Source organism: Bidens hawaiensis, unplaced genomic scaffold (assembly GCF_021521415.1).
Source record: "Bidens hawaiensis isolate Kalapana, Puna unplaced genomic scaffold, B.hawaiensis_p1.1 tig00005780_1, whole genome shotgun sequence".
Lineage (NCBI taxonomy): Eukaryota > Viridiplantae > Streptophyta > Magnoliopsida > Asterales > Asteraceae > Bidens > Bidens hawaiensis.
The window spans coordinates 687,752-702,413 of record NW_027491379.1 but is presented as its reverse complement, the minus strand read 5'-3'; the positions used below and the strand labels follow the sequence as shown (position 1 = coordinate 702,413).

The following is a 14,662-nucleotide window of genomic DNA, read 5'->3' as shown; positions in this document are numbered from 1 at the left end:
TAACATGTTAGGATTCCTTTACACAATTAATTTCTTCCGGATGATTAAGTTAACTTGTTCACATAAAGAAGAAAAATTGTCTTGGATAATGTTTATAAATTGATTACCATTCTACTTGCAAGTAGGTAGGTACGTAAACAAACCAAACGTTTAGTAAATTGTTTGCTAATTGTTTGGTTGGAAGTTCGTTTATTTTCGAACACGAACAAAAAGTTTGTGTTCATTTTATAAAACGAACGAACATGAACACATGTTTCGTTCGTTCATTTATGTTTGTGAACGTTAGTTTACTTATGTTCACTTATGTTTGTTTTTGTCTTTTTGTATGAATCATCTACTTAATGTTTATATATATGTTTGGTTTGTTTGTGTTCGTTTACGTGTGTTCATTTAAGTCCGTTTGTCTTTGTTCAATTATGTTCTTTTATGTTCGTAAACTATTCGTTTAGATTTTTAATGAACAAACATAAACGAAGACAAACATGCTCATTTTTAAAACGAACAAACATGAACATAAATATTCATTCGAATAGGTGTTCGTGTTCGTTTAAAGTTAAATAAATAAACACGAACGTTCCCTTCTTCATATTCGTTTGGTTCATTTATAGGCCTATAAGAACAAAACTAAATAATGATTTCATGCAAAAAGTTTATAAACAAGCTCATTAGCACTGTTAAAACCATGGGTACTAAAAGTAATAATATCATGAAACCTTTTTAACACAAAAATAAATATAAAATAAAACATAGTGTTGAATTATTTATGTACTAAGTTGCCCGCGTTTTCTTGGTGATTAAGTTCTCTTAGGTAATGCTTCTGCTTTTTCCCTCCATCTTTCTATATGTGTTTCTTTCAACTCTTTCTTTTATCACAAAGCTCTTTACTTGAAAGCTTTGCAACTCTTACATTCAAATGATCATAAAAGCTACTTCTCTATATTAATATTAATTTCAGCTTCAGTTATCCGGTAAGTTCATCGTCGTCTTCATCATGTAATATTGTCGAACTATGTAGTAATTCAGTTGCTTATTATTATTCTTATTGTTATTATTATCATGGATTTGGTTTTTTGATTGATCAACTCAGAATTCACTTTTCTGGATTACTTAAGATTATTAAAACTCTTTTCTTTGGTACCAATTTATGTTGGATTTAACTACCAAATCGTCCTTAAATTATAACGTGGCTTGCGGTAGAAGGACAGATGAAATGCAAGTAAAGTTAGTTAGAGGCTTATAGATAGTTATCATGGATTGATTATCTTAATGTTTTTTATAATTTTGGAGTCCTAGTTATAGTCTAAACGAGTTTATGTTTAGCTATATATATCGAGTCATGATCATGGCTGTAATCAAGTTTTGAGTTATTTTCTTGGTTATTAGAATTGGAGAGTTTATTCCAAAATTATTTGTTTTACATTTTTATTCAAATACGTTTATATCAATTTCTAATTAGTATTATTTTCATCTAATCAATGCTCCTTTGTTATCAAGGAAATTAGAAAGGATTCAACTACAGAAAGCTAACTTTAACTTTTGATACATTAAAAAAAGTTAGACTAAAGTGTACAAAAGTTGTTTTCTCTTGATATTCAAACTATATTTGATTATAATATATTTGATTATAATTTATAAGTACATGTAACAAATGTTTGGGATCTTCATCTTCTGTTAATTTGGTGCTGATATTTTTTTTATAAACAGAGTTTTTAAGAAACAATGGCGTACAATCGAAGAGGGTCTGACCAGTCGTCACCTGGACGTCTGATGCGGACTCAAACGTTTAGTAGTTTGGGCATGGAGTCTATGATGGACAGTGAAGTGGTGCCTTCATCACTTGTTTTAATCGCACCTATTCTTCGTGTTGCTAATGAAGTTGAGCATGCAAATCCAAGAGTTGCCTACCTTTGTAAGTCCCACCATTCTATTATCATGTTTATAATTTCCTTTAATGAGCAATAACATTATTATGTACGAACTCAGGTCGGTTCTATGCTTTCGAGAAAGCCCACAAACTAGATCCTAAATCGAGTGGACGTGGTGTTCGCCAATTCAAGACCGCCTTACTTCAACGTCTAGAGAGGGTATGTATGTTTGTGTGTATGCACACACACACCGAATGAATATTGAATATTAATAAGTTAACTGATTTGATGTGTTACAAACTTTATAGGAAGATGAAACAACGTTAGAAGGACGAACAAAGAGTAATGCTCGTGTAATGCAGGATTTTTATCGACATTATTTCAGGAAGTACATTCAAGCCTTACAAAAGGCCGATAAAGCTGACCGGTAATAATAATAATAATAATAATAATAATAATAATAATAATAATAATAATAATAATAATATCTTGTTGAGTTGTGTCTTCCTTGAAATTTTCACTGTGTTTTCTAATTGTGGAAATTTACTTGTCGTAGTACTCGTCTTACAAAAGCGTATCATACTGCGGCTATTCTTTTTGATGTATTAACGGCTGTTAACTTCACCGAGTCTGTTGAGGTGGCGGATGAGGTAACCAAATAGTGGCAATTTATATTAAACAGTTTAATAATTTAAAGTGAATTGTTAATTATTTTATGCTTAGATATTGGAAGCTCACAATGAGATTGCAGAGAAGACCAAGATGTATGTTCCTTATAATATACTTCCACTTGATCCTGATAGTTCAAATCAAGCTATAATGAGATATCCAGAGGTGAGTTCCATATTTTGTTAAAATATTTTATTTAAATAATTTGGAAATAATATATGTTTTGGACACACTCACCCGTATATATGTATAGGCCAACATGTACAAATAACGCGTTTAGCCTGACTTGCATATTTAATCAATAGTAGTTTTTATCAATGGTAGATGACTATATTCATATTTCATACTAACAATGTTAAAACTTGTAGATTCAAGTTACGGTTTCTGCACTCCGTAACACCAGGGGACTTCCATGGCCCGAAGGCTACAAAAAGAAAGCACATGATGACATACTTGACTGGCTGCAAGTAATCTTCGGTTTTCAGGTTAGCCGTTAGGTGGTTAACCAGTAGTAGTTAATCTGTTAATGTATCATGATAATTGTTAATGTGACTTGTTTTATTTCACAGAAAGATAATGTCTCAAATCAGCGAGAACACTTAATCTTGTTGCTTGCAAATGTTTACATTCGCCAGTTCCCGAATCCTGACCAACAACCTAAGGTATTATTCTTTATAAGTGGTCTAAGATTATATTATACCTCAGTTAATATTGCTTATGGTATTTTCTCATATTGTTCTTTCGAAAAGCTGGAGGATTCCGCGGTTACTGAAGTTATGAAGAAACTTTTTAAAAACTACAAGAAGTGGTGCAAATATTTGGGTCGCAAAAGTAGTCTTTGGTAAGTAAAGCCTTCCTTGAGGTTCTTTAATTTATGGTTAGTATCCGATAGCTACTATCTTAAAACTGTTTTCGAGTGTGTAGTATAAAGGTATAAAATCATATCTATCGACTAACTAACAATGTGTTACCGCCGTCATCCATTTTACAGGTTGCCAATTGTTCAAAAAGAAGTGCAACAAAGAAAGTTGTTGTACATGGGTCTGTATCTTCTCATATGGGGTGAAGCAGCAAACTTGAGATTCATGCCAGAATGCCTTTGCTATATCTATCATAACGTATGCATCACGGTTATATACTTATATGTAATCAATTTACGTTCATGTGCACTTTGAAAGTTTTTCGTTGTCTCCTTGTTCCGCAGATGGCAACTGAAGTATATAGTATTTTGGCTGGTAGCGTCGGTCCCAACGGTGAGACTATAAAGCCTGCATATGGAGGTGGAAAAGAGGCATTCTTGTGGAAAGTTGTGGAGCCTATCTACAAAACAATAGCAAAGGTGTGGTGTAAATATGGAACATGTTTGCAGCTTATGTATTTGTGTGTTCGGTTTCAAACGCGTGTGTTTTCGTTATTCGTTCAGGAAGCTAAAAGAAGCAAAGAGGGGAAGGCAAAACATTCTCAATGGAGAAACTATGATGACTTAAATGAATTCTTTTGGTATCGTGCTTTATGTTCACGTATCGTTTAATGGTAAATCAAGTATTCAATCCGATATATATTTATTGGTGTGTACAAATATTGTAGGTCGCCCGATTGCTTTCGTCTGGGTTGGCCAATGCGTAAGGATCCTACTTTCTTTTGCCCAGAAGATGATGTAAGTATTGAGTTAACTTAATTAGCCACATATTTGTGTCACTAGCCAGAGACTAAATATATTAAATGCTTTTAATTCAGGATGAAAAACCCGCTACTCGTGAAAAACCTGTCGTAAATGATGTAAGTATCGTACTTGCTACATCAATTTTTCATATAATCTAATATCAAGACAACTCAGCCATATATGTTTGTACTAAATATCATCATCGTCATCGTACTTAGTAAATCTCACTAATAGCAAAGCTATGGTAGGGTCTGAGGAGGGTAAGAGTCTTACCTCTACCCCCTAGGAATAGAGAGGCTGCTTCCGGTGAGACCCCGGCTCGATGGTAGTTTTGCATCAAGCCTTGGACATAAGGCACATAACACTCAACCACTGGGACACCGGCTGATTGGTGCAGACACCCTTGTCTTTCGGCCATCATCACCACCACATGATGCCTGATTAACCTTCCGCCACTTATTTTCACGAAATTAGTAAAATAACGTCAAAATTAGTGCAATTTCACTTTTGCCCATTCGATGGGCCACACACATATACATTATATGGGCGCACCGCAAGAAGAGCGTGCTTGTACTAAATAAATCAAATACTTTTATTCCAGGATATTGAAGCTGATACTGGTGATACAGCTGGTGAAGGTGAAGAACAAGCTACTAGTGAAAAACCTGCTAAAAACGATCATCCAGTACGAAAAATCAATTTTGTTGAAACGGATTCATACTGGCATATCTTTAGGAGCTTTGATAGGATGTGGAGCTTTTTTATCTTGTGTTTACAGGTAACTAATAATCTTGATTCTCTTCTTTCATATTGCATGACTTATGCTTTGTTTTATTAACTTGACTCTTTCGTTCTTAAGGCGATGATTATTATTGCATGGAATGGGTCGGGTCCATTAAGTTCCATCTTTGATGGAGTTGTATTCAAGAAAGTGTTGAGCATCTTCATAACAGCCGCGGTTTTAAAACTTGCACAAGCTGTCCTTGATATATCTATGATGTGGAAAGCAAGGTTCGGCATGTCATTTAACGTGAAACTTCGATATATTCTGAAGGCTCTTTCTGCGGCAGCTTGGGTTATAGTTTTACCGACAACATATTCTTATAGTTGGAAGAACCCTTCAGGTTTTGAGGAGACCATTAAGAACTGGTTTGGTAACGGACCAAGTTCACCTTCTGTTTTCATTATAGCAGTTGTTATTTACTTGTCTCCAAATATCCTTTCTGGATTATTGTTTCTCCTACCTTTTATACGTCGCAATCTAGAGCGATCAGATTACAAAATTGTGCGGTTCATAATGTGGTGGTCTCAGGTACAACAATATTCATTTCTATTCTTCACAATATATGAATCATAATGTCAATAAATTTTGCAGCTTCCGCTCTACGTTGGGAGGGGAATGCACGAAGATCCGCTCTCCCTTATCAAGTATGACTTCTGTATTAATTACAATGTTGCGCCTTGCTTTATGTTTTACGATTTCTCATTTTAGGTACACGATATTCTGGGTACTCCTCATAATGGCAAAGTTGGCTTTCAGTTACTACTTGGAGGTGCCTCTTTTATCCTCGTCGTTCGCTTGTGAAACATAATTAATAGTTTAATACTAATTCTGATTTCAATGAGGATTACATGTTGCAGATACAGCCTCTAGTGGCCCCAACAAAAGCGATTATGAGACTTCACATAAGACGTTACGAATGGCACGAGTTCTTCCCTCAAGGTAATCAAGTTTTAGAACCCCTATATGATATATGTTTATGGATATATACCGCTTAATTCATATATTGTTCTTGGTTTATTTATTTTCAGCTAACAGCAATATCGGTATCGTGATTACACTCTGGTCTCCTATCATTCTAGTATGTTGATAATATCCTAGTCCTGTCCTATTTATCCTTTTTGCAAAAACTTGCTTTCTAAAGTGACTTTTCTAATCTTTACAGGTCTACTTCATGGATGCTCAGATATGGTATGCCATATTTTCGACAATATTTGGTGGTATTTACGGTGCATTTCGACGTCTTGGAGAGGTTAAATAAATAAATACAATAAATACTGTTAACTTTTCTAGTTTTTGCATAGTATTGGCATTTACCCTTTGTTTCTTTAGATTCGAACTTTAGGTATGTTGAGAAGCCGGTTTCAGTCACTTCCGGGTGCATTTAATGACTGCTTGATTCCAGCTGAAGATAGTGAAAGCATTAAGAAAGAAAACGACGACACTCTAGCCCGTATATTGGATAAGGTTTCGTTTTCTTACTCTTTGGCTCCTTTTAGTTACAGTTTTACGCTAGAGTTTGTTAGTTTCGGGACGCTAAAGTAATGGCTTAGGTATATGTAGCATTTATTATGCATTTTGAAACTGTCTTGATCATACGATAAACATTCTGGTTCAAAAAACTCTCACAATCTCCATACTGATTCTTGCACTCAATCAGAGTTTTATCCGGTCAGAACATTTGGGAACCAACAAATATTTTGATCTGAAAGTGTTTCACAAATCTCAGATTTTCCTAAGATATACGATTGCAGAAATCCCCAACATTATCTATCCTTAAATATATTCCCAAGTCCCAACCGAGTTTGATTTTTTGGTATATATTTCAGGAACGAACCAAAAAAGTATCGACAGCAAGGTTTGCTCAGATGTGGAATAAAATTATTACATGTTTCAGGGAGGAAGATTTGATAAGTAATAGGTACTTTGGACATGGTTACATACATGTAATTAATTTTAACCTTTTCTCACTCGGATCGATTTGTACATAAATTTTTTATGTTATCAGGGAAAAGGACCTTTTACTCATGCCACAGTGGGCTGATTTTGACTGGAATCTTATTCAATGGCCTCCATTTTTACTTGCTAGCAAGGTTTAATATTTACTTACTGAATAACTGTCTTTCATGAACATTGAGGATAATGGATATATCACTATATATGTTCTGACTTTGCAACAAGCAATTTGCAGCTTCCAATAGCCTTTGACATGGCAAGGGATAGCAAGGCAAAAGACCGCGACCGTCAACGAGAACTGCAAAAGAGACTAAATGCAGACATTTATATGCTCTTTGCGGTACAGGAATGCTATGCTTCATGCAAAAAAATTTTAAACTTTCTTGTCCGAGGGGAACGTGAAACGGCGTACGTAAATCATCATCCAATGTAAATAGGCATGCAAACGAACTGAATGAAAACAAACAAAGGCATGTTCGTGTTCATTCATTTAACTTTAAATGAACATGAACATGAACACGAACACTTAATCGAACAAATATTTGTGTTAATGTTTGTTTATTTAAAATATGAACAAGTTCATGTTCATTTGTTTAAAATTTAAACCAATAGTTCATGAACATAAACGAACATAACTGAACACAAATACAAGAACATAAATGAATATATATATATATATATATGAACAAACGTAACTGAACACAAACGAACATAAATGAACATACTTAAATGAACATAAACGAACAAATATAAAACATTAACTAGATGACTCATACACATAATAAATAATATATTTTCTATTAATATGTAAACGGACATAAAGGAACGTTCACGAACAGAACGAACGAAAGACGTGTTCATGTCCGTTCGTTTAATTGTACAAACACAATTTTCTGGATCATGTTTGTTTGTTTATTTAATAAACGAACATAAACAAACTTCTCGCTGAACGGTTCATGAACAGTTCACCGAACGTTTGGTTCGTTTACAGGCATAAATGTAAAAGTTTATTAACTTAATTCTTATGATGTGTTTGTGTATTTGCAGTGTCATTACCGAGATTTTTGAAAAAGTTGACTATCACATAAATGAGGGAGATCTTGTAAATGTGTTGGATATGAGTGCACTTCCTAGTCTTACCGATCATTTCATTCAGCTTATCGAGTTTTTGGTCGAATACATCTTTGTTTTCCTTATATTCTCTTACAAAGATTCCAATAATATTAAACCGTAATTGAAACGTTTGCTTCCAGAAACGGAATGAAGCGAGTGACAAAGATGGCATTGTAATCGTGCTACTTAACATGCTCGAGGTGGTGAAAAGAGACATATTAAATGAGCCAGTTGATTCTAGGTAAATTGAAATGGCGGACGGTTTAGAAGTCTCGTTCGCTTATTTAACTTTACTAATTGAATTATTTTTCCTTTTGTCATATAGCATGTTGGAGTCAAGTCATGGTGGATCTTATGCGGTTCATGAAGCGATAGCTCCACAAAATAAAGATTATTTTTTTGCAGAACTTAATTTTCCCGTTACTATTGAGACGGAAACTTGGAAAGAAAAAGCAAGTTTATGAACTTAATTCTTAATTCTTAAGCAATGTGTTTAGCAATTTAAATGATTTCAAAGACTCATCATCTTGTCGTTGATTCTAGATTAATAGGCTTCATCTCTTGCTTACTGAAAAAGAATCTGCAATGGATGTACCGTCGAACTTAGAAGCCAGAAGGCGTATCTCGTTCTTTTCCAATTCTTTGTTTATGGACATGCCTGCGGCACCCAAAGTTAGAAATATGATATCTTTTTCGTAAGTTTCGTCAAACGATATTACAACAAAAGTATAGAAATTAATCTTCTATTATTACATGCTATACCTTCACATTTTAGGGTCTTGACTCCTTACTACAATGAGGATGTGCTTTTTTCTATAAATGATTTGGAAAAGCCAATTGAAGATGAAGTTTCGATCCTTTATTACTTAAGGAAAATTTTCCCCGGTCAGTTTGTTTTCGTACTTTTTAATTCCACTTTGATGTTAGAATACGTGTTCCGTTAAAGGTTGAACCATGTAAATATTTTTCAGATGAATGGAACAATTTTCTAGAGAGGATGGGGCATAACAATGTAGAAGAACTGAAAGATGCAGGTCCGGAATCTGAAGACGAACTTCGCCTTTGGGTGTCGTATAGAGGCCAAACTCTTACCAAAACCGGTACGTGAATTGTTTATTAATTTAAAAATTAGAGTTACTGGCTGTTTGGTTCATTCATATCTGAATGAGTCAGAACTGAATGAGCCTCTGTCCCATTCAGCAACAACAATAAGTCTGAATGATTCAGACCTAATTCAGATGTTTTTCGGTTTGGAACCAAACAGTCTTAAGTCTGAATGAATCAGATGTTTACATCTGATAATAATATGACTCCTTATTAAACATGAATTAGTACGAGGCATGATGTACTATCGGCAAGCGTTGGAACTTCAGGCTTTCCTTGACATGGCAAAGGACGACGGTACATATTAATATTACTTACGATTTCAATTTCAATAGTTTGTTTATGGTATTTGAAAATGTAATGCGTGTTGCAGAGTTAATGAAAGGATACAAGGCTGCTGATTCTAACACAGAAGAATATTTGATGAATGAAAGATCATTATTGGCACAGTGTCAAGCGGTTGCAGATATGAAATTCACGTATGTTGTCTCGTGTCAACAATATGGCATCCAAAAAAGATCAAATGACGCTCGTGCTCATGACATTTTGAGGCTTATGACAAAGTAAAAAATTCAAGTTATCTTTTTTAAATTACGACACGCTTAGCATTTCCTTTTTTCTATTTTCTAATCGTCCGTAGGTATCCTTCTATTCGTGTCGCGTATATTGATGAGGTGGAAGAACCTAGATATGATGAGTCCGAGAAGGTGATTGATAATATGTCTTACTATTCAGTTCTTGTGAAAGCTATACCAATGTCTGCAGATGCATCAGATCGAGATCAAAACTTAGATCAGGTTATATACCGTATAAAACTTCCCGGGCCCCCCATGTTGGGTGAGGGAAAACCTGAGAATCAAAATCATGCCTTAATTTTCACACGCGGAGAAGGTCTGCAAACAATAGACATGAACCAGGTACTCTGAGTTCTGCCTAAACTTGTATTATGAGTGTAGTCTCTTAGCAAGAAATATAGTTTTTTTTTTCTAATTGTAATATCAATAGGACGATAAAAGATAAATTACAATAATCCTTAACGTACATTACCATAAAAAGTACTTATATTCATGAAACTGATCCATGAAATCACATCTCAAGATCTCGAAATCGTCAATATATATCCAATTAGTCATCAGTTCACCGAAAAACACAGATTTGGATTGTTAATCGATCAATTTTTTTACTTTTCTGCACGAAAACCGTTTTGAGCGTATTATGGATTTCTTGAGCGTTTTTGTGTTTTGGCTTTGAGCGTTTTGTTTTTGGCTTGAGTGTAATTCGCGCTTGTTTTTGTACGTTAAGGCTTATATTGTATGATAACTTCTTTAACAGGACAACTACATGGAAGAAGCCTTTAAAATGAGGAATTTGCTTCAAGAGTTTCTTATCAAACACGGTGTTCGAACTCCAACCATACTCGGACTTAGGGAGCATATATTCACTGGCAGGTAAATATCAAAATATGCATTCCTTTAGGATCATATATTCATATTCATTTATTTGGTGAACATTAACTTTTTTATTATTATTATTATTTGTGTTTTTCAGTGTTTCTTCACTTGCATGGTTCATGTCTAACCAGGAGACTAGTTTCGTAACTATCGGACAAAGATTGTTGGCTAACCCGTTAAAGTAAGTTTGATGCAGCGTATTAATAGAGAGAAGGAAAATCATGTTGATTCTACGAATACCCGTGATGATCCTTCCTCAAACCCCTAAATTCGATCCAAAAGTCAGGAATTTGAAAAGCAAAAGTTTTTTTATTCGATAATTGATCAATGATCAGTCACAAGCATTTATAACATATTAATAGAGAAACCAAAATAGGTTTGGGCCAACACAAACAACCAAAGGCCCAACAGCAGCCCAAAACAAAACCCGAAAACTAGACAAAAAACACAAAAGTGGCCCAAAAGTGTATCTAGAAGCCTTATTTCAGAAAAATAAACCGCCTAGGGAGGTTTACCACAACGTGGCCCACATTCTAATGGTCGTTTTGACTGGTAGCACGCCTGAAACGGAGGCCCGTAGCCCAAGTTAAGCCCATTTTCGTGCAGCACATCTGGAATCGCGATCTTGGACCTCCAGAAACATCATGGCCCGGTCTTCTACACTTGGGCCCACATCAAAGTTTTTATATTTTTAGGTACATAATATATATTTGCTAATCATTCTAATAATTCAGGGTCAGATTTCACTATGGGCATCCAGATATTTTCGAAAGACTATTTCACTTGACCCGAGGGGGTATCAGCAAGGCGTCAAAAACTATTAACTTGAGTGAAGACATATTTGCAGGCATAATTTTGCGGATGAAGCTTATTTTATTTGTTTTTATCCACTTTAACCGATATAGTTCACGTTTACCAAATTTTTTTTTAGGTTTTAACTCTACATTACGCGGAGGAAACATTACTCATCATGAATACATACAAGTTGGTAAAGGAAGAGATGTGGGCCTCAACCAGATATCATTGTTTGAGGCAAAGATAGCCAACGGAAACGGAGAGCAAACTATGAGCCGTGATATGTATAGGCTTGGACACCGTTTTGATTTCTTCCGCATGCTCTCGTGTTATTTCACTACTGTAGGATTCTACTTCAACACACTGGTAATTAATATGCTAATTAATATCTCAATATTGGATGAGTATCATTACAGAACTGTTAAATTATTTAAGAACTTGAAGAAACCCTTGAAACTAACATTTTTTATAATTTTTTTTTGTATGTTAGTGTTATTTGAGTGTAGTTTTATCATATATATATATATATATATATATATATATATATATATATATATATATATTTACGATTACAATTTTGAAAAATTAGTTTTTATACATATCTATGTTTTTTAAAACATATGTAAATTTGTTAGTACATAAATTTTACACATATGTAAACTTGTGATTAATATATGTAATACAAATTTTTTATATAAAATATGATAAAACTACTCTTAAATATTGGTAATATATAAAAAAAATTAAAAAAATGTTTAGTTGGTAAGAGTTCCTAAGAGTTTTAAATTTTTTAGAGTTCTTAAATGATACACTATCTGATACTGTTTCATGTGGCAGCTAACTGTGCTTATAGTATACGTGTTTTTATACGGTCGACTGTATCTTGTACTAAGCGGGCTCGAGAGAGAGTTGACTACAAATAAAGCGATCATGAAAAACAACCCGCTGCAAGTAGCTCTTGCGTCTCAATCTTTTGTTCAAATCGGCTTTCTTATGGCGCTTCCGATGATAATTGAAATAGGACTAGAACGAGGTTTCAGAAGCGCATTTACCGACTTTGTGTTGATGCAACTACAGTTAGCTTCCGTGTTCTTCACATTTTCTCTGGGTACGAAAACACATTATTACGGTAGAACTTTGCTTCACGGGGGCGCACAATACCGAGCCACAGGTCGTGGATTTGTTGTGTTTCATGCCAAGTTTGCGGAAAACTACAGGCTATATTCGCGTAGTCATTTCGTTAAAGGAATTGAGCTTCTTATATTACTTGTTGTGTATGAAATATTTGGTGAGTCTTATAGAAGTTCACTGGCATATGTTTTGATTACGATATCGATGTGGTTCATGGTGGGAACATGGCTTTTTGCTCCGTTTCTTTTTAATCCGTCGGGTTTTGAATGGCCGAAGATCGTTGATGATTGGACAGATTGGAGCAAGTGGATAAGTAACCAAGGTGGGATTGGTGTGTCTGTGAATAAAAGCTGGGAATCATGGTGGGAAACAAATCAAGAACATCTTCTTTCGTCGGGTATAAGGGGTACCGTTATGGAGATTTTGTTGGCGTTTCGGTTCTTTGTTTATCAGTTTGGACTTGTGTATCATCTCAACATCACAAACAGCAAAAGTTTTCTGGTATTTGTTATATATATTATATACATTGTTATAGATATAAAACATATAATTGAGTTTGCATAAACTAATAGTGTTGATTTGTTTCTTGAATGCAGGTTTATGGAATATCATGGCTTGTGATCTTTGCAGGACTACTTGTAATGAAGGTTGATTCAAAATGAAACTGACTTTTAATTAATTTAACACTTGGTAGTTGATAGTTAATAATAGGGGTGTGCACAAAACCGAAAAAACCGAACAAAAACCGATAAAACCACAAAAACCGAACCGAAAAACTCAAACCGAATTAGAAACCGACGGTTCGGTTTTGAACTTTAGCAAAAAAACCGATATATTGGTTTTGGTTCGGTTTTGTATTTTGTTAAGAACCGAAAAAACAGAACCAAACCGAAATAACCAAAAAAATCAAAATAACCATAATATGCTAACCGTAACCATTAAAACAAAATTTACCGACGACCATTTATTATGTTTTAACATATGGTTAATAACAATTATATTTTGTTGCTACATATAGTTAATAACTAATAATACTGGTACTTTTAGTTTTGATTTTGATTTTTTATTTTAAATATATCTTTTATTGTCTTATAATATTTGAAGCTTAAATATTCAATATTCTATTAATCATTAGTTTAAAGAAAAAAAAAATATAATGCCCAATTTCAATATTTTGGGTCAAGTTTTTTTTTTTTTGGCCCAAAATGTTTTGACTCGATTAGCAAAACAAAAAAAATCGCATCCAAAACCAAACGGTTTTAAAAAATCATAAAACCGAAAATTTGGTTTTGGTTCGGTTTTAATCAAAAACCGCACCGAACCGCACCACACACACCCCTAGTTAATAACTATGATTTGCATATTATGTTTTCAGGGGGTGTCATATTGTAAAAAATCGCTTAGCAATGACTACCAGCTTGCGTTCCGGTTGATTAAAGGATTAGTCTTTCTCACTTTTCTTTCGATCTTGATTACCATAATCGCGCAGCCTCATATGACCGTAAAGGATATAATAGTATGCCTCCTCGCTTTAATGCCGACTGGTTGGGGAATGCTTCAGGTGAGCGAGCCCTTTAACCATATTTCGTCATTTGTAGCGTAATTCTTCTATGAAGGTTGTAACATTGGTTTGATATGTTTGGTTGATGACTGATGTATTAGATTGCACAAGCTCTTAGGCCATTTCTGAGACGATCTGGATTCTGGTCGTCGGTTAAAACACTAGCGCAATATTATGAAATGATAATAGGCTTGCTACTATTCACGCCGGTTGCAATTTTGGCTTGGTTCCCATTCGTGTCAGAGTTCCAAACACGAATGCTGTTCAACCAAGCATTTAGCAGAGGTCTGCAAATGTCTCGTATTCTTGGTGTCGGCCCAAAAAAAGACAAATCCGCCCGCAACAAGGAGTGAGTTTCGATCATATTCTAGGGCGATAACATTCATATGCCGTGTGTATATGTATGTAAGCATGGTGTCAAGAGCATGAATTAGCAAAAGGGTATATTAAGTTTATAGTTTTGTATAAATTTTTCTAACTAGATTGAGACATGTATACTGGTAGAATTATATTTATATATTGACATATTGTCACATCTTCTACTTCTTTTTGAACTAGACACCAAGAAGGCAT

General features: G+C 34.4%; 1 protein-coding gene across 1 annotated transcript; it reads left to right on the top strand.

Moving 5' to 3' along the window:
* Positions 1-608: 608 nt before the first annotated feature.
* LOC143630714 (callose synthase 2-like) lies at positions 609-14,455 on the top strand. The gene is made up of 41 exons (XM_077099646.1): positions 609-968; positions 1,705-1,909; positions 1,984-2,084; positions 2,174-2,292; positions 2,422-2,515; positions 2,589-2,699; positions 2,903-3,019; positions 3,104-3,196; positions 3,284-3,375; positions 3,526-3,652; positions 3,739-3,873; positions 3,958-4,034; positions 4,122-4,191; positions 4,272-4,313; positions 4,799-4,975; positions 5,057-5,509; positions 5,573-5,625; positions 5,690-5,750; positions 5,839-5,920; positions 6,010-6,059; positions 6,144-6,230; positions 6,311-6,445; positions 6,808-6,899; positions 6,987-7,071; positions 7,170-7,342; positions 7,982-8,105; positions 8,188-8,288; positions 8,373-8,499; positions 8,591-8,742; positions 8,823-8,932; positions 9,019-9,147; positions 9,380-9,448; positions 9,525-9,714; positions 9,792-10,068; positions 10,484-10,599; positions 10,700-10,783; positions 11,337-11,763; positions 12,235-13,029; positions 13,125-13,175; positions 13,904-14,089; positions 14,191-14,455. Exons 2-41 carry the CDS (start codon positions 1,720-1,722, stop codon positions 14,440-14,442), a joined length of 6,006 nt encoding a protein of 2,001 aa, XP_076955761.1. The 5' UTR covers positions 609-968; positions 1,705-1,719; the 3' UTR covers positions 14,443-14,455.
* The last annotated feature ends 207 nt before the right edge of the window (positions 14,456-14,662 follow it).

Coding starts and splice junctions, on each gene's coding strand:
- LOC143630714 (XM_077099646.1), top strand. CDS start 1,720: ATGGCGTACAATCGAAGAGGGTCTGACCAGTCGTCACCTGGACGTCTG. Junction 4,035..4,121: donor GACTTAAATGAATTCTTTTG/GTATCGTGCTTT, acceptor CAAATATTGTAG/GTCGCCCGATTGCTTTCGTC. Junction 4,976..5,056: donor TTTTTATCTTGTGTTTACAG/GTAACTAATAAT, acceptor TTCGTTCTTAAG/GCGATGATTATTATTGCATG.